Source organism: Salmo trutta, chromosome 9 (genome assembly GCF_901001165.1).
Source record: "Salmo trutta chromosome 9, fSalTru1.1, whole genome shotgun sequence".
NCBI classification, from domain to species: Eukaryota; Metazoa; Chordata; class Actinopteri; order Salmoniformes; family Salmonidae; genus Salmo; species Salmo trutta.
The window spans coordinates 3423810-3448825 of record NC_042965.1 but is presented as its reverse complement, the minus strand read 5'-3'; the positions used below and the strand labels follow the sequence as shown (position 1 = coordinate 3448825).

The following is a 25016-nucleotide window of genomic DNA, read 5'->3' as shown; positions in this document are numbered from 1 at the left end:
CACACACACACACACACACACACACACACACACACACACACACACACAGACAGAGGACATTAGAGGGGCAGCAGTAGAGATAAGCCCAGCTGGTGTTCCCAGAGAGGGGGCCTCTCTCTCTCTGACCTCTCCCCCGCTCTGACAGCCCTAGGTTGGGCTGGGGACAGAGCCTTGAGTGGATGTCCAGTCTGGGTCCCAGGTCCAGGGTGACAGAACAGATAAGCCTGCCTGTTGCTCAACTCTCAACATGACACACTATGAGGCAAGAGCTCAGCGCTTCTGGGCCAAAGGTTCAACACAGCTAGGTGTGTCTTGTTTCTTCTATGGGTATTTTGGCTTCCGACACTGGGTTGTAGCATTGTTACATTAGCCAGACCAGGTAAAGCCATTCCTGATGATACTTTCATGCAGCCTAACCTTGCCTTGGACTTGAGTGTCCAAGACATATTGAGTGTCCAAGACATTCACCTTCCTCTTTTGGCAATTCAAAGGCACATCATATACACTTACACAGTTCCTAATGACATAAACGTAAACATAAGCGTAAACACTGTCTAAGAAGTGGTGAAAATAACTGCTACAGTGGGGGAGTAAAGTATTTGATCCCCTGCTGATTTTGTACGTTTGCCCACTGACAAAGAAAGGATCAGTCTATTATTTTAATGATAGGTTAATTTGAACAGTGACAGACAGAATAACAACAAAAATATCCAGAAAAACGCATGTCAAAAATGTTATAAATTGATTTGCATTTTAATGAGGGAAATAAGTATTTCACCCCCTCTCAATCAGAAAGATTTCTGGCTCCCAGGTGTCTTTTATACAGGTAACGAGCTGAGATTAGGAGCACACTCTTAAAGCAATCAATCAATCAGATTTCAAACTCTCCACCATGGCCAAGACCAAAGAGCTCTCCAAGGATGTCAGGGACAAGATTGTAGACCTACACAAGGCTGGAATGGGCTACAAGACCATCTTCAAGCAGCTTGGTGAGAAGGTGACAACATTTGGTGCGATAATTTGCAAATGGAAGAAACACAAAAGAACTGTCAATATCCCTCGGCCTGGGGCTCCATGCAAGATCTCACCTCGTGGAGTTGCAATGATCATGAGAACGGTGAGGAATCAGCCCAGAACTACACGGGAGGATCTTGTCAATGATCTCAAGGCAGCTGGGACCATAGTCACCAAGAAAACAATTGGTAACACTACGCCGTGAAGGACTGAAATCCTGCAGCGCCTGCAAGGTCCCCCTGCTCAAGAATACATATACATGCCCGTCTGAAGTTTGCCAATGAACATCTGAATGACTCAGAGGACAACTGGTGAAAGTGTTGTGGTCAGATGAGGCCAAAAGGAGCTATTTGACGTCAACTCAACTCGCCGTGTTTGGAGGAGCAGGAATTCTGCCTATGACCCCAAGAACACCATCTCCACCGTCAAACATGGAAGTGGAAACATTATGCTTTGGGGGTGTTTTTCTGCTAAGGGGACAGGACAACTTCACTGCATCAAAGGGACGATGGACGGGGCCATGTACCGTCAAATCTTGGGTGAGAACCTCGTTCCCTCAGCCAGGGCATTGAAAATGGGTCGTGGATGGGTAATCCAGCATGACAATGACCCAAAACACACGGCCAAGGCAACAAAGGAGTGGCTCAAGAAGAAGCACATTAACCTCTTATAGCTCCTTAAGGATAGGGGGCGCTACAGCGAATTTTGAAAAAAATACGTGCCCATTTTAAACGGCCTCTTACTCAAACTCAGAAGCTAGGATATGCATATAATTAGTAGATTTGGATGGAAAACACTCTAAAGTTTCTAAAACTGTTTGAATGGTGTCTGTGAGTATAACAGAACTCATATGGCAGTCAAAACCCCGAGACAGATCCTAACAGGAAGTGGAAATCTGATTTGTGGAATCACCTTCAACACTTTGTCTATAAAACACACCGTTAGTTAGGATTCATTGAGCACTTCCTAAGGCTTCCACTAGATGTCAACAGTCTTTACAAAGTGGTTTGAGTCTTCTATGGTAGAAACTGACCGAAAGAGAGGCTTGGAAAGTTGGTCATAGAGGGAGGGCCATTACTACTATGACGCGGGCGCCCATGGGTAGCCTCATCTTCCGAAACGTTTAGTAAGACAATGTAATCGTCCCCCTTGAATATTATTGAAGCTCTGGTTGAAAAAGGCCCTACAGATTTATGTTATACAACGTTTGACATGTTTGAACGAACGTAAATATATATTTTTTGCACACTCATGACGACAAGTCCCGCGGGCTTCAGTACATTTTGAGTAGCCTTCGGAACGTGCTAACATGAAGGCGCTATTGGGACATAAATTATTAACTTTTTCGAAAAAAAACTACATTTGTTGTGGACCTGGGATTCCTGGAAGTGCCTTCTGATGAAGATTATCAAAGGTAAGGGAATATTTACAATAGTATATTTGATTTTAGATGGTTCCAAGATGGCGCTAACTTGTATCGCCTTGCCTATTTTTCTTAGCATAGCACCTCGTTTATTGCAAAGTGTGATTTCCCAGTAAAGTTATTTTTAAATCTGGCAATGCGGTTGCATTCACGAGATGTTAATCTATAATTCTTTGAATGACAATATTACATTTTTAAAATGTTTTCGAATAGTAATTTAGTCAATTGTAGCGCTGGTTCACCGGATGCATTTGAGGGAAAATATTTTCTGAACATCACGCGCCGATGTAAAATGCTGTTTTTATATATAAATATGAACTTTATCGAACAAAAGAATGCATGTATTGTGTAACATGATGTCCTAGGAGTGTCATCTGATGAAGATTGTCAAAGGTTTGTGCTTCATTTAGCTGTGTTTTGGTTATTTGTGATGCCTGTGGTTGGTCGGAAAATGGCGGTGTGGCTATTTTGACGATGTACTCTCCTAACATAATGTAATGTTTTGCTTTCGCTGTAAAGCCTTTTTGAAATCGGACAACGTGGTTCGATTCAGGAGAAGTGTATCTATAAAACGGTGTAAAATAGTCCTATGTTTGAGAAACAGAAATTATTAGATTTGGTTATGAATATGGTGCTCTGATTTTTGGCTGGATGTTGATCCCGGTTACGGGATCAGCGCTAAAAGAATTAAGGTCCTGGAGTGGCCTAGCCAGTCTCCAGACCTTAATCCCATAGAAAATCTGTGGAGGGAGCTGAAGGTTTGAGTTGCCAAACGTCAGCCTCGAAACCTTAATGACTTGGAGAAGATCTGCAAAGAGGAGTGGGACAAAATCCCTCCTGAGATGTGTGCAAACCTGGTGGCCAACTACAAGAAACGTCTGACCTCTGTGATTGCCAACAAGGGTTTTACCACCAAGTACTAAGTCATGTTTTGCAGAGGGGTCAAATACTTATTTCCCTCATTAAAATGCAAATAATTGTATAACATTTTTGACATGCGTTTTTCTTGATTTTTTTGTTGTTAATCTGTCTCTCACTGTTCAAATAAACCTACCATTAAAATTATAGACTGATCCTTTCTTTGTAAGTGGGCAAACGTACAAAATCAGCAGGGGATCAAATACTTTTTCACCCCACTGTATATGTGTTGGACATTGATGCCTGTGGGTGCAAGTATGCTAGATATTATTGTAATTGGATAGTGGTGGGCAGTGTCTTCAAATGCCCTTACTATACATTGAGGGCCATTCACTCTCATTCCCTTCACACTCTGTCCTACTGTGCTTTCACCTGCCCTCACACTGTTAGGAAACTAGTGATGCTTTTCCGTTGCAGGGCCGTGCCTTGCTGGGCCGTGAATATCACAGTTCCTATTTCATTTCCATTTGCCCATTGCCCGCTTGATTCCTGGAACTAAGGAGGATATTCAGCCTCGTTTGATGTCTGGTACTGACCTCAAACCAAGTAGGCTGGTGAGTGAGGTTACAAATGACTGAACTCGATCATTGGTCTCGCGCAATTATGTTGCAGTGTCGCCCGCGTATGTTAACACTCATGCACAAGTCACTGGCACCATTTTTATAAGAGAAGGTTAATGTGACCACGAACGGTACAGCCAAAGATAGAACTTGGTGCAGCTACACTAGTGAATAACTCTCAAGCCAAAAACGAATAATGGAAGCAGCAAGTTGGTCAGTTGGAGCATCCAGAGGCAACTGGATTCTTCCACCAGGAATGAAAAGATCTTCGAAAACATATTGGATACATTAGCTGAGATGGGATTCCATCGGTCAGTAAAACAGTGCAGGGAAAACAATTAAGAAACTCAAACAAGAATATAAAAATATAAAAAGACCACAACAGCAAAAGTGGATCAATCAGACAGTGATATTTGAAGCCATGATGACGCCGAGCAGCGATGATCAGCACGGTAATACATTGTTTTTAGCCAAATTACTATCTAGCTAGCTACCAATGTCTTCAGCATAGCTAGCTGTAACTTGTGAGAGTGAGCGCTGTGCGAGACGTGAACTAGGGATGACAACTTGTCATATAAATATCCATGGAAGGCCTACGCTGTGGACTTAGTACATGTTTGACGTTAGCCGGAATATCTGACTTTACATTATACAAACATACATAGAGGACATTCCTGAACCTACGGACTCAGAGGACGCTGCGTGCTCGAATAGTGAACCGACAAGCTCAGAGCTCTGCACCCCCAGATACCCAGCGTCCATCGACACAATCAATGCCCCTGCAACCCCTGATCCCTGCAACCCCAGGCACCAAGGGTCCATTCTTGGTTGGTAAACAGTTCACTGTCAATTGTTTAGCCCTAATCACACAACTTAGCAGTCTTCAACAGGGGTGGGCAATCTCATCCACAGAGGGCTTTTGTCATGGCAGGATTATGCTCCTAAACATTATTCAAGGAGTGTGGATCGAGGAATTTATATATAAAACTGTAATGCTGATTCAATTAATCAAATTATGGCCCAATACCTTACCTTTATTTGCATCATTAGTGTATCTAGTTGGTACAGTAGCTCTGGTTGGCCCCACACTGGCCTTTGCTTGATAATATTTAATACATTTGATGAGACAGTTACGGTTGGAGAACAAAACTGCACTCACACTTGCTGCCCTCACGTTTGCTTTGGAGTGTGTGCCTTATCATTCCTGACCTGTACATGTCATTACTTCTGCCTAAATATTTTCCCAGGGGAAGAGAAAACGCACTGCAAGCAAAACCAGTGAATACCTGAATTTCGTGAGTGAGACTGAGGACTCATACCAGGAGACACTTGAGGCCCAGTGTCAGCAGCAGGACCAGCTCTTTAATCAGTTGTGTGAAGATGAGGCAGCAGCCAGTGCAGCAGACAAGACAGCCAGGGCGACTGAGATGGACCAGTCCGCCTTGTTTAATAACAACTACATAGCTGTATTTCGACAGCTTGTCCAAGCCATGAAAGGTCATCAGACATGTCACTAGACTAAACTGGCTGAAGTTCTTATGTAAAATATATAAAAAAATGTTTTCTTAAATTTGCGCTACACCAAAAACATTGTGAATGTGGCTTTCAATTACTTTTGATTGAATTTAGCCTACTGTTAAACAATTAAAATAATGTACATTTTGGAGCAATATACTTCTTAAACATGCTTACTTGTGTTGATTTTAAATGTAGGAAATAAAGATTAGACATATGACTCACACACTTTTATTAAAAAACAAACATTGGTCGAACATAGAAGATACAATTGTGTAGTAGGGTATTCACAGGGAGTAAAAAACGAAACTTATAAGAACATATGTCTAATCGTAAATTGAACATAAGGGAGTATATCAGTACTTTATTAATCCCCATGGGTAAAATCATGTGATAGAGGGTATCGTAACCAAAAAAAGGGAGAGACCCACTGAGCTAAGTGACCAGGCTTGGTCTGTCATGCTAATAGTTCGGTTTTAGTCCAGGTGCTTTGTTGTCCAAACGGTGTTGGTGGAGTTGGGCGTCTGTGAGAAAATCATAAAGAAAGAAAAAAGAGAAAATCTATCATTAAACATTTGTGTTTGTTTGTCAATGGGACATCAACTCACCATAGCATAGGTGGAGATAATAGTTGATTGGGTTGATTACTTATCTGATTAGGTCAGGAAGTGTTTCTCATAAGAATGCTAAATTACTCTTGCAGTATTGAAGGAGGACAGCTAGCTATTACACTTGCAATAAGGTGCAGTCCTGCATTATTACTCTTGCAATATGTAGGCTTAGGTATGTACAATGTATCTCTATCACAAAGACAGATACACATTATTTAGCTAGCTAGATAGATACATTGTGCATACTTCCTAGGGTCCTATCACACACACAGCATACTGCAAGAGTAATACTGTATTGCAGGACTGCATCTTATTGCAAGAAACTGTAATGGCTGGCCTCAATCCAAATTAGTTTTGAAGAATTCACAAAGACAGATACACAACAGCTAGCTAAACAGATACAAGCGCATACTGTACCGCTCACGGAGCATTTGTTTCGTAAGCTGGTCTTTCAACCGGCTGAAGCGATCCTTGCATGATGATCACTTACATTGTGTATTTCTCCATCTCTTTTCAGCTGTCTCCTCTCGTTCAGTCTAAATGTCTAAATTGCTGCCCATTAATAAAAATGAAAAGGATGGCACAAAATAGCCCGGCTAACTCCTCCATACTTAAAAATGCCAGTCACTGAGGATCACAACAATGTTGCTGTCGAATTGCGTCATCGATCTTAAAATTTTCACTAACAGTTTTTCCCGAAAATTAAACCTAGTCCTGTTTCCAGTTCAACGGCAGATGGAAAACAAACAAGAACCAACAAGGCTAGTTTGTTCTGGTTCCGGCACGACCCGCCACGGTTTGGTTCATCCAGTGGAATTGCACCATAATAGTGTTTGACAATCAGGAGGTTGGCAATTACCACCAATCAGCATTGACAAGACATTTGCCATATTCAGCTGTCCAAGATAAAAACTAAACAGGATTTTGAAAGGACACACATGCACACATGCATACACGCATGCACAAACTCAAGCCATCCAAGAAACCAGCAGATTGGCCTTCCTAATCAGCCTTGTGTAAGAGGGCACTTGTTTTAATTGGGAAGACTGATGTAACATCACTGCTATAGTGAATGAGTCAGACACCCAAACCACAGGTTGGATGTGTTGCTGAGGGCGCCGTCATCCCACTGAGTGGGAGAGTCTTCAGTGGGAGAGACTCCCACATTCTCTCTCTGTCTGCCTTTGTGGTCGACTCCCAGCCCAGCCTGTACTAGTGGGAGGTCACCGTGGAACAACTATAATCCCTGCATTACCATGGAGGAAAAAAGTAAAGGATACTAGTGGGAGGTCACTGTGGAACAACTATAATCTCTGCATTACCATGGAGTAAAAACGTAAAGGAGGGCCCCTGGTTACAATAAAACACAGTGTCATGGGTTAGGGTATAGCACAGGTGTAATGACAAACGTTACACAGCACTATATATAGTTGTGAGTTATTTCCTCTGTGTGAATAAAGATTTTGACTGCTCATAAATCTTCAGAGCTCTGGTAATAGGCTCAGTCAGCTCTCTGGTCATTCAGGTCTATGGTGACTCCTACTAGCTTGTGTAACTGTAGCTATACAACATCATACAGATAGTATTCACCATGAAAGAAGGAAGAGATGGGAAGCTTTAGTGGGCAGTAATATTTGATATGTGTATATAGAGTATATTATATATACAGTACCAGTCCAGTTTTTTATTATTTATTGTTTACTATTTTCTACACTGTAGAATAATATTGAAGACATCAAAACTATGAAATAACACATATATGGAATCATGTAGTAACCCAAAAAAAAGTGTTCAACAAATCAAAATCTATTTTATATTTGACATTCTTCAAAGTAGCCACCCTTTTCCTTGATGACAGCTTTGCAGATGCAGGAATGCCCACATGGAGGAACTCACCGAATTGTGGGCCGCATCACACACTAGTGAGAAACATGGGCAAATGGGAGCACAGATGTACTTACGAATTGCAACATCAACCTACCGATGGCTAGCTAGCTAGCTAATGTCACTAGCTACAGGTGGAATTAAAAAACATACTCCTCTATAGCACATTAGCATCCTCCTACACTTTAAACGCAATGACCATTTCCTGTTAATACACTTATTTAACTCAAGCTATTGTTAGCTGTCCATGTTATTTTCTGAGTAGCTAGCTAGGTTTGCAACATGAGCCAATAACTCTTCCCCCATCTAATGATAATCTCGCCCTTCATCCGATTTCAGCGATATGATTCGCTGGCACAAAAGCTCTGTAACGTTTCAATGGATCTCCAAACTGTTCATGAAATTTCAGCTATATGATTCGCTGACACAAGTAGACAATTTGCAGATCCGATGTAAAGTTATTGAGAGCTCTTGTTTCAGCTAATCATATTGCTGAAATTGGAAGAGGAAGAGTGGGATTTAGGGCACCAGAACGAATCAGTTGGACGGGCATTTGATTTCCCTAGGCGAGGGGCACGTTTTTTTCACAGGACCTTGTGCACACAATAAAATAAAAAAAGGGTGTTATAGTAAAAACCATAGACGTGTGAGTTTCAAGTTTGCAGAATCTTAGAATTTATCAGATCATTTCTACTGATCTACCGAAATGACAGGGATTAACGATACATTTACTAGGCTTTCTGGTGACATACTGTGTGTACTGAGGAATTGATCTAACACATTCACTGTTTCACAACACCTCAAATGAATAGCACATTACTTAAGGTGTCTGTACACACTCTATAAGGGCATATGACATGGTTATGGTGCCCATCATTCCATTCAATGTAATAATGTGACACAGAGGTTGGTAAATGACATTACACCCTGGTATGTAGACTCTCATGTAGCATGTAAAAACATATGACGTATGTTGTCATGCAGACTGTACAATAGCAGTTGTTATTAACAGTTGACGTTAGACCATGTGACTGGATGAACAGTCATTTTTATTAACACCCGTTATAAACAAATTTATTACATCTCATGCCTTGACTCATAACTATTTAAAACTACTTATGACAGTTTACAGCAAATATTACAATGTGTTATATGGCTTTTATAAAGGTTTTACATGAATACATGCATAAGACACCTACAGTAAATTGTTATCCAAAATGCAAACTGTAAGATACAAATGTGTCATAAATCATAGTGAAATAGTATTACTGCAACCATAGCCTAATGGTCTTGCTGAAGGCCTACAATAATCTGGTTCATTCTGCCCCAGGGCACTCAGTGTCGCGGTCATTGACATGTGGTCACAGTGTGTGGTGACCGTCGGTAGCCAATGAAGAGCGCCAGGCGACCGCTTGGTCCAGAAATATCCGGACTCCAGTATAGATTTTTCCATTACTCTTTTTAGAGCGTACCATTCACTCTGACTGTGTAGCCGAGTGAACCAGACTGTCAATGAACGAGGTGTAGCTGTGTGTGTGTTTGTCCAATAAGTGTGTGTGTTTGTGCCGGTATGCGTGTGTGTGTGTGTAGAGGAGAATATGAGGAATACACACTAATAGAGCAACAGAATCAGACAAACAACACTTAAGCTATTTGGCCTAATCACAACAAAGGCCCTTCCTGTTTGCAGTGGGGGACTGGGGTCTCTCTTCCTTAACTGTCTGGTTATACAGTATATTTTCTCTGTCTGTCTCTTTCTCTCTCTTCCTTTTCCCATCTCTCTCTCTCTCTCTCTGTTTCCCTCCTCTCTTCCTCTTCCCTATCTCTCTCTTTACCCTGTCTCTTCCTCTCCCCCATCTCTCTCTCACTCCCTTGTCCCTTCCTCTCCCCTCTCTCTCTATTTTTCTCTCTCTTTCTTTCTGTAGACTTTCTCTGAAACATTACAGTGTGTTAAGGCCTGAGTCTGTTAGTGTGAATAAAGAGCTGTACTGTGTGAAGGCCTGTGAGTGTGTACAGCCTGATCAGTGGGTCCACCAGGCTGAATTGCAGAGGTGTTTTAGCCCCACTCTCCAAGGCCTCTATCTATCGCTGTCTCTCTAGCAAATGTATTTTCTTCAATTAATATCACTCTTACTCCCTTTCTTCATCAGTATGTTTCTCTCAGTCTTTCTCTCTCTCCCTTTCTCTCGCTCTCTCCCTCATGCACCTTCTTTCTCTCTTTCTTTCTTTCCCTCGCCGTCTCCCCCCATTTCTCGTTCTCTCTCTCTCCTTCTCTCAGATCTTGCTCGGTAGTACTTGTTCAGCTATTAATCTACTCACTCACTTTTACAGAGGTAGCATACAACTCCCCCTCCTAAACACATCAATAGATCTATCATCATTTCATTACTATGACATAAGGGACAATTTATCATCAACCATGTCCCAGTCCAGCAGCATCGTATCATTCTCTTCCTCATCCTGGATGGTCGGGGTGAGGGAAAGCAACATCGGTGCTAGATTCACTCTCTCTGCCTCTGTTGTATCGTCTCAACCCCAGCCCAAGGTTTACTGTGACACATCCTCGCCAGAGTGTGATGAGCGGCTTGGATCTGTCCGAAGTTCACACTGGTTAAGAACATTCCAACAATCCCACAAGTAGCACAGGCCTGCAAATGCTTAGTAAGTGCATGGTGAACCAGCTCTGTGGAAAGATTAAAGGCCCAGAAGCAGGGTTGCTTGTGTCAGGAACCTCTCTGTATGCAGATGACACGGCTGCCCATGTCAAGTGGCTCCACGGTGATGGGGCAACTAAAGGATGTACTAAATGAGGTTGATAGGGAACAACTCCAACAGATTATCTCAATTTCAGGACTGAATTCTGGACGCATGGATCGAGTGGTTAGTGTGTGATTTTTATGCAGGCTGATAGAAGTAACATGTTCACTGGATTGTACTTGTTAAACACTCATCTTTGGACGTAGATGTTTTGATCACTAAACCTGAGAGTTGTGGGTGTGTCCCTGGCTGGCTTGTATCATACATTGGGCCTACCTGGGTGAGGTACCCAATGAGCATTTTGTGTGTGCGTCCAGTGAAGAAGCAGATTGTGGGGCTCTGCAAGTGTGTGTGTGTGTGTATGGTTGCATGTGTGTGTGTTTTTGGTTTTATTATCCTTGTGTAGACCAGAAGCCCTCACGAGGATAGTTATTAAACAAAGAACATTTGGACAAGTGGGGACATTTCACCGGTCCTAACAAGGGAAAAGGCTATTTTAAACGTAGGGGTTAGGTTTAGGGTTAGGGTTAAGAGTTAAGGGTAATGTTATGGTTAAGGTTTAGGGAAAATAGGTTTTTCAATAGGAATAAATTGTTTGGTCCCCACAAGGACAGTAAAACAAACGTGTGTGTGTTTTTATGTGCGTGCCTGTGTGTGTGTGCGTGCCTGTGTGTGTGTGTGTGTGTGTGTGTGTGTGTGTGTGTGTGTGTGTGTGTGTGTGTGTGTGTGTGTGTGTGTGTGTGTGTGTGTGTGTGTGTGTGTGTGTGTGTGTGTGTGTGTGTGTTTGGCCGGGACCCAGCCCCGTCAGGTAATTAAGCCCCTAGAACAGAGGCTGAGTGGATCCTTAATCAGATTAGACCTGCCACTTGACCGGGCCATGCAATAAGGAGCACCTCTGCTGACCTGCATGTGCCTTTCCCCGCTGAGTGGATGATGTGTGTGTGTGTTTGTCCCTATAAGACCGGCCTGACCAACCTCGTTCCCCTCGAGGCAGTAGGTATAGGGTGGGGTATGTGTCTGTGTGTAAGTGAGTTGGGGGTTGATGCAGACAAACGGCAGGCCATCCACAGACATCGTTCCGTGCAGTTTGTCTCTATCAAAGCAGCTTTGTGCCTCTCAAGAATTCAGAGCATCCACTTCAAACCACCTCCGCCTCTATCTCCCCTATCCCATTCCTTGTTATAAACTGTTTTGCGCTCAGGGCCGTGGCATTTCAAAGGCCGAAGCAAAACAAAAACTATTTAGCTAGCAAAAAATGGCTGGAGTCTCTGGCTGAAGTGTTTAGACTTGAGCACTGTGAGAAGTTTCACAGTTGAGTTCCTCCCATGTTCCCTCTCCCCTCCTCCTTTTAAGCACTGCATATCTAGAGGTAAAGGATGAGGGTAAGAGAGCAGAGATGCCACATAAATGGGCAGTGCCCCTGGTGTGAAAGGACTGCCTGCTCTGCTCTACGGTATGCTGGGGGGTTGGGTCCAGTTGATTGTGCACCCAGCTCTGCTTGGCATGGATGATACCTCTGTGATAAAACTCCCCGCTGGCATCATCATCAGAGGCCTGTTTTATGTCACTGAGACACAAGGTATTTAAACACAACACAACACCCTCCCTCTAATGTCACTTCACATTTCCTGCATAGCTCCCCTATCACAACCTCTCATCACAGCTAACCAAATACATTTAAACTCAGTTTTTCACAATTCCTGACATTTAATCCTAGTAAAAATTCCCTGTCCTAGGTCAGTTAGGATCACCACTTTATTTTAAGAATTTGAAATGTCAGAATAATAGTAGAGACAATGATTTATTTCAGCTTTTATTTCTTTCATCACATTCCCAATGGGTCAGAAGTTTACATACACTCAGTTAGTATTTGGTAGCATTGCCTTTAAATTGTTTAACTTGGGTCAAACATTTTGGGTAGCCTTCCACAAGGTTCCCACAATAAGTTGGGTGAATTTTGGCTCATTCTTCCTGACAGAGCTGGAGTAACTGAGTCAGGTTTGTAGGCCTTGCTCGCACACACTTTTTCAGTTCTGCCCACAAACTTTCTATAGGATTGAGGTCAGGGCTTTGTGATGACCACTCCAATACCTTGACTGTGTTGTCCTTAAGTCATTATGCCACAACTTTGGAAGTATGGGTGGGGTCATTGTCCATTTGAAAGACCCATTTGCGACCAAACTTTAACTTCCTGACTGATGTCTTGAGATGTTGCTTCAATATATCCACAGAATTGTCCTGCCTCATGATGCCATCTATTTTGTGAAGTGCACCAGTCCCTCCTGCAGCAAAGCATCCCCACAACATGATGCTGCCACCCCCGTGCTTCACGGTTGGGATGGTGTTCTTCGGCTTGCAAGCCTCCCCCTTTTTCCTCCAAACGTAACGATGGTCATTATGGCCAAACAGTTCTATTTTTGTTTCATCAGACCAGAGGACATTTCTCCAGACCATTGTTTCTCCTCCACCTAACTTTACAGTTGGCGCTATGCATTCGGGCAGGTAGCGTTCTCCTGGCATCTACCAAACCCAGATTCGTCCGTCGGACTGCCAGGTGGTGAAGCGGGATTCATCACTCCAGAGAACGGGTTTCCACTGCTCCAGAGTCCAATTGCGGCAAGCTTTACACCACTCTAGCCGGCGCTTGACATTGCGCATGGTGATCTTAGGCTTGTGTGCTGCTGCTCAGCCATGTAAACCCATTTCATGAAGCTCCCGACGAACAGTTCTTGTACTGACGTTGCTTCCAGAGGCATTATGGAACTCGGTAGTGAGTGTTGCAACCCCAGACAGACTATTTTTACATGCTACGCGCTTCAGCACTCAACGGTCCCGTTTTGTGAGCTTGTGTGGCATGCTACTTCGCAGCTGAGACATTGTTGCTCCTAGAGATTTCCACTTCACAATAGCAGCATTTACAGTTGACCGGGGAAGCTCTAGCATAGCAGAAATTTGACAAACTGACTTGTTAGAAAGGTGGCATCCTATGACGGTGCCATTCTTCAGTAAGGCCATTCTACTGCCAATGGTTGTCTATGAAGATTGCATGGCTGTGTGCTTGATTTTATACACCTTTCAGCAACGGGTGTGGCTGAAATAGTCGAATCTACTAATTTGATGGGGTGTCCACATACTTTTGTATATTTAGTGTATATAGGAGTCAAATGTAAGCGTATCATAAAGGATATGTGTTGTGTGCAGTGACTGATATGTCTCCATAAAAACACAGTGAGACACACTATGTTTACTGACAGCTGTCCTTCCCACCAGTTGCTGACACACACACACACACACACACACACACACACACGTACAGAGTTTGAAATTGACTGTCGATAATGCAATCTGCATGAGATAAAGCACCAATTAAACAATGTTTCACATTTTTTATTTAGCTCGCTTTCTGTCACTCGCTTCCTCTTCCTCTCTCTATATCTCTCCACATCTTTCCCCCCACCTCCCTATCCATGTCATCACCATCTCTCTCCATCTTTTTCTCTCTTTCTTTCCTCCCATTTGCCCTCTCTTTCTCCCTCTATCTGGCCTTATCAAACTCTGTGTTGTTTTCACACGATGCTCACATGCTCTTCACCAATCAGCAAAACACTCAAGTCCCAGCATGTCTGCTCTGCCAACATGTCTCAGACACCCTGTGCGTGTGTATATGGGGCCATAAACAAGCAAGAAACCGCTCACCCAGAGGCAGAGTTTCTGCTGGGTGGAGTCTTTAACGCGGGGAGACTTAAAACTGTCCTACTTCACTTCTACCAACACGTCTCCTGCGCCACTAGGGGTGCTAAAACTCTAGACCACTTGTATTCTACCCACAGAAACGCATACAACACCCTCCCTCGTCCTCTCTTTGGCAAATCTGACATGACTCCCTTCTCCTGCTTCCTGTTTACAGACAAAAGCTCAAACAGGAAACACCAGTGATGCGCTCAATACGGAAGTGGTCATATGAAGCAGACGCGAGGCTACAAGACTGTTTTGCTAGTACAGACTGAGATATGTTCCAGGATTCATCCGATAGCATTGAGGAGTTTACCACAACAGTCGTGGGCTTCATCAATAAGTGCATAGACAATGTCATCCCCACAGTGACTATAAGAACATATGCAAACCAAAAACCATGGATTACAGGCAATATCCGCACTGGGCTAGGCTAGAGTTACCGCGTATAAAGAACTGGACAAGGACAACGACAGATACAAGAAAGCCCTCTACGACCTCTGACAAGACATCAAACATACAAAAGGACGTCTCCGACGCTCGTCGTATGTGGCAGGGCTTGCAGACGATAACGGATTACAAAATGAATGTCACGCCCTGACCTGAGAGAGATGTTTTATTTCTCTATTTTGTTAGGTCAGAGTGTGGGGTGGGCAGTCTATGTAGTATATTTCTATGTTGTCTTTTTCTTTGATTGGCCTAGTATGGTTTCCAATCAGAGGCAGCTGTCTATCGTTGTCTCTGATTGGAAATCATACTTAGGCAGCCCTTTTTCCCACTTTCAGTTGTGGGATCTTGTTTTTGTACAGCTCAGTATAGCCTGCAGAACATGACGTTCGTTTTCCGTTGTTTGTTATTTTGATTTTGTGTTCTGAGTTATAATAAATATCACATGAGCACTTACCACGCTGCACCTTGGTATACTCCTTACGATGAACATCACAATGAAACCCAGTCATGAGTTGCCCAGCAATGTAGAACTCCCAAACGAGCTAAATGCCTTTTATGCTCGCTTAATGTATTGTCCTCTTGCTCAGTTGTACACTGGGGCCTCCCACTCCTCTTTCTATTCTGGTTAGGGCCAGTTTGCGCTGTTCTGTGAAGGGATTAGTACACAGCGTTGTACAAGATCTTCAGTTTCTTGGCAATTTCTCGCATGGAATAGCCTTCATTTCTCAGTACAAGTACAAGACTGACGAGTTTCAGAACAAAGTATTTGTTTCTTCCATTTTGAGCCTTTAATCAAACTCACAAATGCTGATGCTCCAGACACTCAACTAGTCTGAAGAAGGGCTGTTTTATTGCTTCTTTAATCAAAACAATAGTTTTTCAGCTGTGCTAACGTAATTGCAAAAGGGTTTTCTAATGATCAATTAGCCTTTTAAAATGGTAAACTTGGATTAGCTAACACAACGTGCCATTGGAACACAGGAGTGATGGTTGCTGATAATGGGCCTCTGTACGCCTATGTAGATATTCATAAAAAATCTGCCATTTCCAGCTACAATAGTCATTAATAATGACTACACTGTATTTCTGATCAATTTTATGTTATTTTAATGGACAAAAATTGTGCTTTTCTTTCAAAAACAAGGACATTTCTAAGTGACCCCAAACTTTTGAATGGTAGTGTATATGTTTCAAGCAGACCACCATAGTCCCTGTGACCAAGGAAGCGAAGGTAACCTGCCTAAATTATTACTGCCCCCTAGCACTCATGTCGGTAGCCATGAAGTGATTTGAAAGGCTGGTCATGGCTCACATCAACAGCATCCTCCCGGATACCCTACACCCACTCTAATTTGCATACCGCCCCAACAGATCCACAGATGACACCATCTTAATCGTACTCCACACTGCCCTTTCCCACCTGGACAAAAGGAACACCTATGTGAGAATGCTGTTCATTGACTACAGCTCAGCGTTCAACACCATAGTGCCCACGAAGCTAATCACTAAGCTATGGGCCCTGGGACTAAACACCTCCCTCTGCAACTGGATCCTGGACTTCCTGACAGTGGTGGTAAGGGTAGGCAACAACACGTCTGCCACATTGATCCTCAACACTGGGGCCCCACAGGGGTGTGTACTTAGTCCCCTCCTGTATTCCCTGTTCACCCACGACTGCGTGGCCAAACACGACTCTAACACCATCATTAAGTTTGCTGACGACACAACAGTGGTAGGCCTGATCACCGACAACGATGAGACAGCCTATATGGAGGAGGTCAGAGAACTGGCAGTGTGGTGCCAGGACAACAACCTCTCCCTCAATGTGAGAAAGACAAAGGAGCTGATCGTGGACTACAGGAAAAGGCGGGCTGAACATCGATGGGGGGATAGTGGAGTGGGTCGAGAGTTTCAAGTTCCTTAGTGTCCACATCACCAATGAACTATCATGGTCCAAGCACACAAGACAGTCGTGAAGAGGGCACGATAAAACCTTTTGTCACATTTGATATTGATGATTATGTGACACAGTTATTCCACATTTATGAACCCTTTATAAAGCATGGCATACAGTTATAAATGCTTTGTAACACTTATGTAGTGTTTATGAAGGCATTATGAAGGCTTTATGAGCTGAATGTCATTTAAAGCGGAACGTTATGGTCCTGGCACCACTCCGCCAGGGCCCTCACCTCCTCCCTTAGGCTGTCTCATTGTTGTTGGTAATCAGACCAACCACTGTTGTGTTGTCAGCAAACTTGATGATTGAGTTGGGGACGTTCGTGGCCACGCAGTCATGGGTGAACAGGGAGTATAGGAGGGGGATGAGCACGCACCCCTGTGGGGCCCCTGTGTTGAGGATCAGCGTGGTGTAGGTGTTGTTGCCTACCTTCACCATTTGGGTTGGCCTATCAGTAAGTCCAGGATCCAGTTGCACAGGGGGGGTTCAGACTCAGTGCGACGTGTGCGTGTGCGTACGTATTTAGGAATGCCAGATTCCCTCTTTTCCACAAGGTTGCCTGCCCCTGCAGTAGCACCATCGTCACCCTTCACCCTTGACCTCTAAGTTTCCCTGAGGACAAGCAAGCAGCAAACTCCACTTCCCTGGGCAAGAAAAAAACAAGCTCTCGCCCTACTGACTTCGAAATATCCTCAAGTGTTGGGGGACTGTTGGATGGCCCACTTTGGCACTGACCTACTTGTGTCAGAGTGTGGAGGCCGATGCCGCTGGCTATCGCATAGTGTCTGTCTGAGGGAAGCTCTCTGTGGGTGTGGTGGAAGATGCTTGGTGTTTTGACAGCTAGATGTATGCTCCAGTATGGGCATTGGGCATAGGGCCTAGGGGTGAGCTGACGGGGTTTGGAGAGTGGTGTCTGTGTGTGAAAGAATGTGGCTCCTTTTGGTGAGCTCTGGGGCGTATGTCTCGGGGTCAGGAGCTCTCTGGGCACAGAGAGAAAAATATACAGACAGGCAGACAGACATTACTAGAACATACAGTTTCAAACTGACCTCTGTGGCCCGGTCATCCAAGCACCCCTACTGCTCCAGCAGCCTGGGAATACAGTATGTTTTCCAACCTTTGATGTAGTGTGTGTGTGTGTGTGTGTGTGTGTGTGTGTGTGTGTGTGTGTGTGTGTGCGTGCGTGCGTGCGTGCGTGTGTGCGTGCGCGTGTGTGTGCGCGTGCGTGTGCGTGCGCGTACTGAAGAGAGCTAAATCAACAAATATGACAGAGCATATTAAGGCCACTTGCGTGTTTTTTTTTTTATAGAATTGACTTTGTTTCGATAATATAACTCCCTTCCTTGATCTATGACCTCATCTCATTCTCAACCCACAGTTCATTACAGTACACCAGCAAGGAGACATTTCCACACACATTTAATGTTACGCAGGCCTGCAATTTGAATAACATGGTCATAAAACACTGATACAAGCCTAGTGCTTCTTGCAACTGAAATAGGGAAGCCACAACCAGAGCATACATTTGAAAGTTCGCTCACAAGGTCCCTCCTTAACAAGCGCTGCCTTTCCAAATTCTATGACCCCCATTGCAAAACCAAGACCCCCCGTTTTATGCAACATTCCAACCCCATCATTCATGGCGTTCCATTTGAGCCATGCCAGAGGGGCCAGGGGGCATCACTTTCTCAGGACTGGCTGCTATGGGCACTGCTATAGGCACTCCCAGTCAGTGGCATGTATTCATGGATGCCAAGGGAAGCCAGGCTTCTCCAAATATTTGACCAAAAAATAAAATGTATCTCTGTGTTTTCATCATTTTCAGTCAATTAGCAAGTGGCTGAATCTCACCGGAGAAATCATCCGAGCGAGGGAAACAGTGCCCCTCTGTCTCTTCCGATTCAGATCATTTAATATGTTAGGCCGCTGGCCTGAGACGATTGAAGTTCAATATGTAGCCTAGATGTAGCCTAGTAGGCACAAGTTAACTAGTTAGCTAACTTAGCTGCTTCATTGATGCCCATGTGAGGAAGTTAGGCTGGCAAGCATTTTAGCTCGGTAGACCATGACAATAAAAACTGAACGCGTATTGTATGACAGAGCCATAGACCGTTTTGCCAGACAGTGCTCCGGTTGTCTTTGTGCTGAGTTGGGGGTTCTAAATCAGTAGTTGTTTAGTAAAACTGTCGAAAACATTAACTTGCTTGACCATGCTGCAGGTCATACAGTGAGGGAAAAAAAGTATTTGATCCCCTGCTGATTTTGTACGTTTGCCCACTGACAAAGAAATAATCAGTCCATAATTTTAATGGTAGGTTTATTTGAACAGTGAGAGCCAGAATAACAACAAAAAAATCCAGAAAAACGCATGTCAAAAATGTTATAAATTGATTTGCATTTTAATGAGGGAAATAAGTATTTGACCCCTCTGCAAAACATGACTTAGTACTTGGTGGCAAAACCCTTTTTGGTAATCACAGAGGTCAGACGTTTCTTGTAGTTGGCCACCAGGTTTGCACACATCTCAGGAGGGATTTTGTCCCACTCCTTTTTGCAGATCTTCTCCAAGTCATTAAGGTTTCGAGGCTGACGTTTGGCAACTCGAACCTTCAGCTCCCTCCACAGATTTTCTATGGGATTAAGGTCTGGAGACTGGCTAGGCCACTCCAGGACCTTAATGTGCTTCTTCTTGAGCCACTCCTTTGTTGCCTTGGCCGTGTGTTTTGGGTCATTGTCATGCTGGAATACCCATCCACGACCCATTTTCAATACCCTGGCTGAGGGAAGGAGGTTCTCACCCAAGATTTGACGGTACATGGCCCCGTCCATGGCCCCGTCCATTGCCCCTTTGATGCGGTGAAGTTGTCCTGTCCCCTTAGCAGAAAAACACCGCCAAAGCATAATGTTTCCACCTCCATGTTTGATGGTGGGGATGGTGTTCTTGGGGTCACAGCATTCCTCCTCCTCCAAACACGGCGAGTTGAGTTAATGCCAAAGAGCTCCATTTTGGTCTCATCTGACCCCAACACTTTCACCCAGTTGTCCTCTGAATCTTTCAGATGTTCATTGGCAAACTTCAGACGGGCATGTATATGTGCTTTCTTGAGCAGGGGGACCTTGCAGGCGCTGTAGGATTTCAGTCCTTCACGGCGTAGTGTGTTACCAATTGTTTTCTTGGTGACTATGGTCCCAGCTGCCTTGAGATCATTGACAAGATCCTCCCGTGTAGTTCTGAGCTGATTCCTCACCGTTCTCATGATCATTGCAACTCCACGAGGTGAGATCTTGCATGGAGCCCCAGGCCGAGGGATATTGACAGTTCTTTTGTGTTTCTTCCATTTGCGAATAATCGCACCAACTATTGTCACCTTCTCACCAAGCTGCTTGGCGATGGTCTTGTAGCCCATTCCAGCCTTGTGTAGGTCTACAATCTTGTCCCTGACATCCTTGGAGAGCTCTTTGGTCTTGGCCATGGTGGAGAGTTTGGAATCTGATTGATTGCTTCTGTGGACAGGTGTCTTTTATACAGGTAACAAACTGAGATTAGGAGCACTCCCTTTAAGAGTGTGCTCCTAATCTCAGCTCGTTACCTGTATAAAAGACACCTGGGAGCCAGAAATCTTTCTGATTGAGAGGGGGTCAAATACTTATTTCCCTCATTAAAATGCAAATCATTTTACAACATTTTTGTTGTTATTCTGTCTCTCACTGTTCAAATAAACCGACCATTAAAATTATAGACTGATCATTTCTTTGTCAGTGGGCAAACGTACAAAATCAGCAGGGGATCAAATACTCTTTTCCCTCACTCTATACCCATTTGTTACATGCAATATTTGCTTTGTAGACTTCACCGAACAGATGTTGCTCTCCGGTTTTGTGACGTATGTGTAGTTTCATTTATTCTGCCACTGTGTGACTGTTGTCTTTCTGTTGTCACAGCCTTATTGTATTTCACGGTGGCGTATGAACGAATGGGTTATAGAGCAAACAACGCAATTATCACAACATAGGTTGTAATATAGCTTTTTTTTTACTGGCTTGGCATGGCTTCCTCTGTGATTTTACCCCAGCACCTCTACTGCTCCCACTCCTGTATGGTGAGGGCTTTGTGTGTGTGTGTGTGTGTGTGTGTGTGTGTGTGTGTGTGTGTGTGTGTGTGTGTGTGTGTGTGTGTGTGTGTGTGTGTGTGTGTGTGTGGGGGGGGGGGGGGGGGGGGGGCTGACAGACAGGGCTGAGTGAATGCATTGACAAGACTGTGGGAACAGGGGGCGTAAACTAAGCTGTTCCCTAGCAATAACAGGCTACACTCCTCAAGCCTTTCTTTTGGAATATGCAGTACCTAGATCCACCAGGAGATGTCAGCCTTCTTCTCCTTATACCTACTAGAGCAGTGTCTCCCAACCCTGGTCCTCCAGTACCCCCAACAGCACACTTTTTTTTATTGTAACCCTGGACAAGCAGACCTGATTCAACTTGTCAACTAATCATCAAGCCCTCAATGAGTTGAATGAGGTGTGTTTGTCAAGGGCTAAAACAAAACTGTGTAATGCCGGCGGGGTACTTGAGGACCTGCGTTGGGAAACACTGCAGTAGAGAAGGCTTTTTGGGTAGCTCATTTAAATGTTGGTCCTAATTCCCACCTTTAATGACAACATTTTCGTCAAGAGGTCAAAGGTCATCTTCCTCAGGTCCTGTTTGATTTCATTAAAGAAGGTTATTAGTAGCATACAGTGTGAGGGCCTTTCTGTTCTTGTATGTATCATTAGTCAAGCACCTACATTTTGGACTATGTCTACATAAGTGTGTATGACCATAGGCATTTTAATTTGAATGTTGGACAAGGTTATAGTGTTTGATCAAACATTGGACATGTAGGTTCGAGACCACTCAGATATAATGGCAACCTGTTCTTCCTTGATTTACTATGAATCGGATGAGCACATTGTCAATATTGGGCCAACTTCAGCACTGTCATGAATAGGCCAAAGGCTAAGGGTCACTTTAATTATCGTAACCATAGTAATTACCTTATGACCTGTTGATGCCAAAATTAACATCCTACAGGACACATTGTCTGGTCACAATGTATGGGTAGTTAAGTGTTAAATCTATGCCCTTATAATGAAAATACAAAGTAATGCATCCCGTTAGATTCTTTTTTATTTTGGGCATTTATTCCCCTGTGGCAAAGCTTAACATTCCAGGCATTGAATTCCCAGACGTTCCGTCCATGGCAAAGAATGGCTAATTGATTATACAGGTGGGGAGGCTTACCTTTCTCATCTACAGTGCCATCTACAGTATGTGCTCCTATATTTACAGCGGTGGCTGAGCACATGACTGTTGGTGTCACTGTGTGTGGTATGTAGTTGCCATGCCATTGAACTTACATAACTAGCCAGAGAGCCTCACAGTGATGTTTGGCAAACATTTAGCTGAATTTGAAATGTTTTTCTGTTGTTTTTGGTGAGTGAAGTACCCTATAGTAATTTGGTTAGCTGGCAATATTAGATAAAGTAACGCGACATCAAGAACTGTGTAATAGACTGTCAAAAATTCCAAAATGCTAGATGTTCAACCTGACTGTTTACATCTACAGTGTGCGTGAAAAGACACAGGTTGAATGTGTGGTATTGCTGTTCATAAAGCACAAAGACAGAAGTGGAGTGTTTCTCGTTAACGGGGCGGGGAAACTGCTTCGGGGCGGTAACAGGAAGAGCACAGCGGCTTACCATTGGCTCCCATCCATCCCGATCTCATGACGCAGACCCATGGGGGTGTGCTTTAGGAGAAATCAGCTGGAGAAACAAAAACACAGACGGGTGCCTCATAGGTGGCACAGTTAGAACTAGCAATGGTTAATATTTCACCAAATATCAGCAGTTTTAGGTAAAAGCTCAGAGTTAGTGCTTTAGCTGGATGCAAATGAGTTAGTGAGCAGCCTGAATTCATTGTAAGAGAACAGCGAGAAGAAGGAAGATGCTATCTTTGTGACAGCGCTGAGTTTTTGGGCAACATTCACACTAACGTTAGTTCTCTCAAGGCTCTTGAGTTAGTTGCCAACTAACTCTTCTTGCCTCCACTCCTCTCCCGTGCGCGGTCCAACTACGCGCGGAGTGGCATGTGGGTCAATACCGGAACAGTCGGAAGGTAGGGGGGAAACGTTAGTACAACAGTTTTGCATGCATATGGTCACGTGTTCACTTTGTGTTTCGGTTTGCTTTAGGAGATTATGAAATAATCTCACTGCTTCCGAAAAATTGGAACTGTCAACAATAGGCTACAATTAGCCTCTTCGCTCCGGGAGACTTGTAGGCTCCAATGTAACAAGAATAATGACGGTGGTGTTTTTTTGTGCACAGGTGTCCTGCTGCTTGAAAGCTGCTTGCATTTCGTTGTGGTGCAGCAATAGGCTGGGTCCGTTACGCAAGAGTATCAATGCATCTATTTTGGGTTGTATCCCACTTACCCGCTACGTTAACATGCTTTGGTCTATCAATTCTAACTCGATTGACGTTGGATTTCGTATAGTTTCTTGTATATTTTGGGGATAATTCTTGTCAGCACTGGAAATGCAATGAAGTAGCCTATCAGTTTCCTACAAGATTGGGTCTCATACAGTAGAAAAATACAAATGAGCCAGATGCTTGGTTATGAATGGCTGCACAGACAATCAGTCAAAACACCCTCCATTGATGTAATGGTCTGCAGCAGTTTCTTGTTTCCATCAATGTTTTAACATGCACTATTTCATAGAAAATCTAAATACCAGTTCAAATTGATTGTTGATTTATGATCAACATGACACACAATCTGCCCCTAATAGTGATCCAGGTCATTAAGAGGGTTAGATTACACTATGTGGCTGTACCAGTGTCACAGCTAAGAAGACTGTCAGTCAGTACTCCAAATCCCATGTTAGAATCGTGCTTTGGTTATATGTTGGCCAAACCCAATGTGATGTGCGGAAAGGTGACATTTTCTTAGGGAGGACATGAGAGGTAGTGTACTCCCCAAATATCATGTTATATACACATAGCATTCCATCTGCTTAGGCCCTGTGCTCAGGAAGTAGAATTTAACATTGTGCTAAAAAATAAATGGTCTGCTGCTGCTGTCATTGAATGCCTACCTTTAGTTTATATTCTATATTCTATACCTTATCATATGTATTAATTCTAGAGGATACAGGACAAAGCAAGCCACTATAGTGACCAGGGCCTGTTCTATCTGTGTCAACAGTTAGGAGATAACATGCTGCATTGACCCACATGGAAGAGGCAGCCAGCAGTGTATGGTTTGACTGGCTACCGCAGTGACAGAGAGTGAGGGAAAGAGAGGCTAGTGAGGGTGACTGTGGCAGACAGGCAGAGTCGTGCCCAATGCCAGAGGCTGAGACTGCCAACCCTGACAGAGCAGAGGCACCCAAGCTGAAGGCCTGAGCTGAGTGGAGTGACACAAGAGTGACAAATATCCTGCAGTCCAAGGTAACACTGTGTTCATGTGGGCAGTTGGTTTCCTGGTACATTTGGGAGTGCAATGCCTTCACCTTAAAAGCGGACAACAGTGTGAGTGTTGCGAGGGAGGTTCTTCTAATGATAAGTCGCCTCTTTTGAGATGACAATGACAGTTACAGTTTGTGTGTTTTTAAGTGCATTTTGGTGTTTGTCTAAGCAGTTAGTGGTAGTCCCAGGTGATGTTTTGGTTACGTGACGTGTACCTGGCGCTTATGAAGCACTGCATGCATATTGAAGTGTGAATGTGTGTATTGACGTGTGTATTGTGTAAATGAATTTGTGTGTGTGCGTGCGTGCGTGCGTGCGTGCGTGCCAAAAACCCAGGACAGTTTACTAGTACAGGATGATTTAGCTGGGTGCACCTGCCTCTCCCCTGGACCTGTATACAGCCAGGCAAAGGCAGCAGACTAGACCAGACTACCGCCTTATATAACCAGTCTGTGCCCCCCTCGCCTGTGGCAGCCGCTGTCTCCACAGATCCCTCTGTCTGTGTTCTCTCAGACACACACACACAGAGATGCACAGATCCACAGACACGGCACTGCTCTTCTGTATGTAGAACTGCATCAATGCAAAGCCTATGGTTCACATTTTGCGAACGTGTGACTGTCCTACCTACCAGCCATTAGTAATTTTCCATGAAGGGAGGAGACAGTTGGCGACTCAGTTTAA

At 43.9% G+C, this 25016-nt stretch overlaps 1 protein-coding gene across 2 annotated transcripts in view; it reads left to right on the top strand.

Annotated features, from left to right (window-relative positions):
• LOC115199743 (rho-related BTB domain-containing protein 2) overlaps positions 1-25016 on the top strand; it is an 87350-nt gene that overhangs the window by 6831 nt on the left and 55503 nt on the right. The window contains exon 1 of one of the 2 annotated variants that reach the window (XM_029762137.1): positions 22274-22977. The exons of the other annotated variant lie outside the window; for it this stretch is intronic. Within the exon in view, the coding sequence (XP_029617997.1) occupies positions 22949-22977 (29 nt within the window). The 5' untranslated portion in view covers positions 22274-22948. Of the gene's footprint in view, positions 1-22273; positions 22978-25016 lie in introns of those variants that run through there. 2 annotated transcript variants of the gene reach the window in all.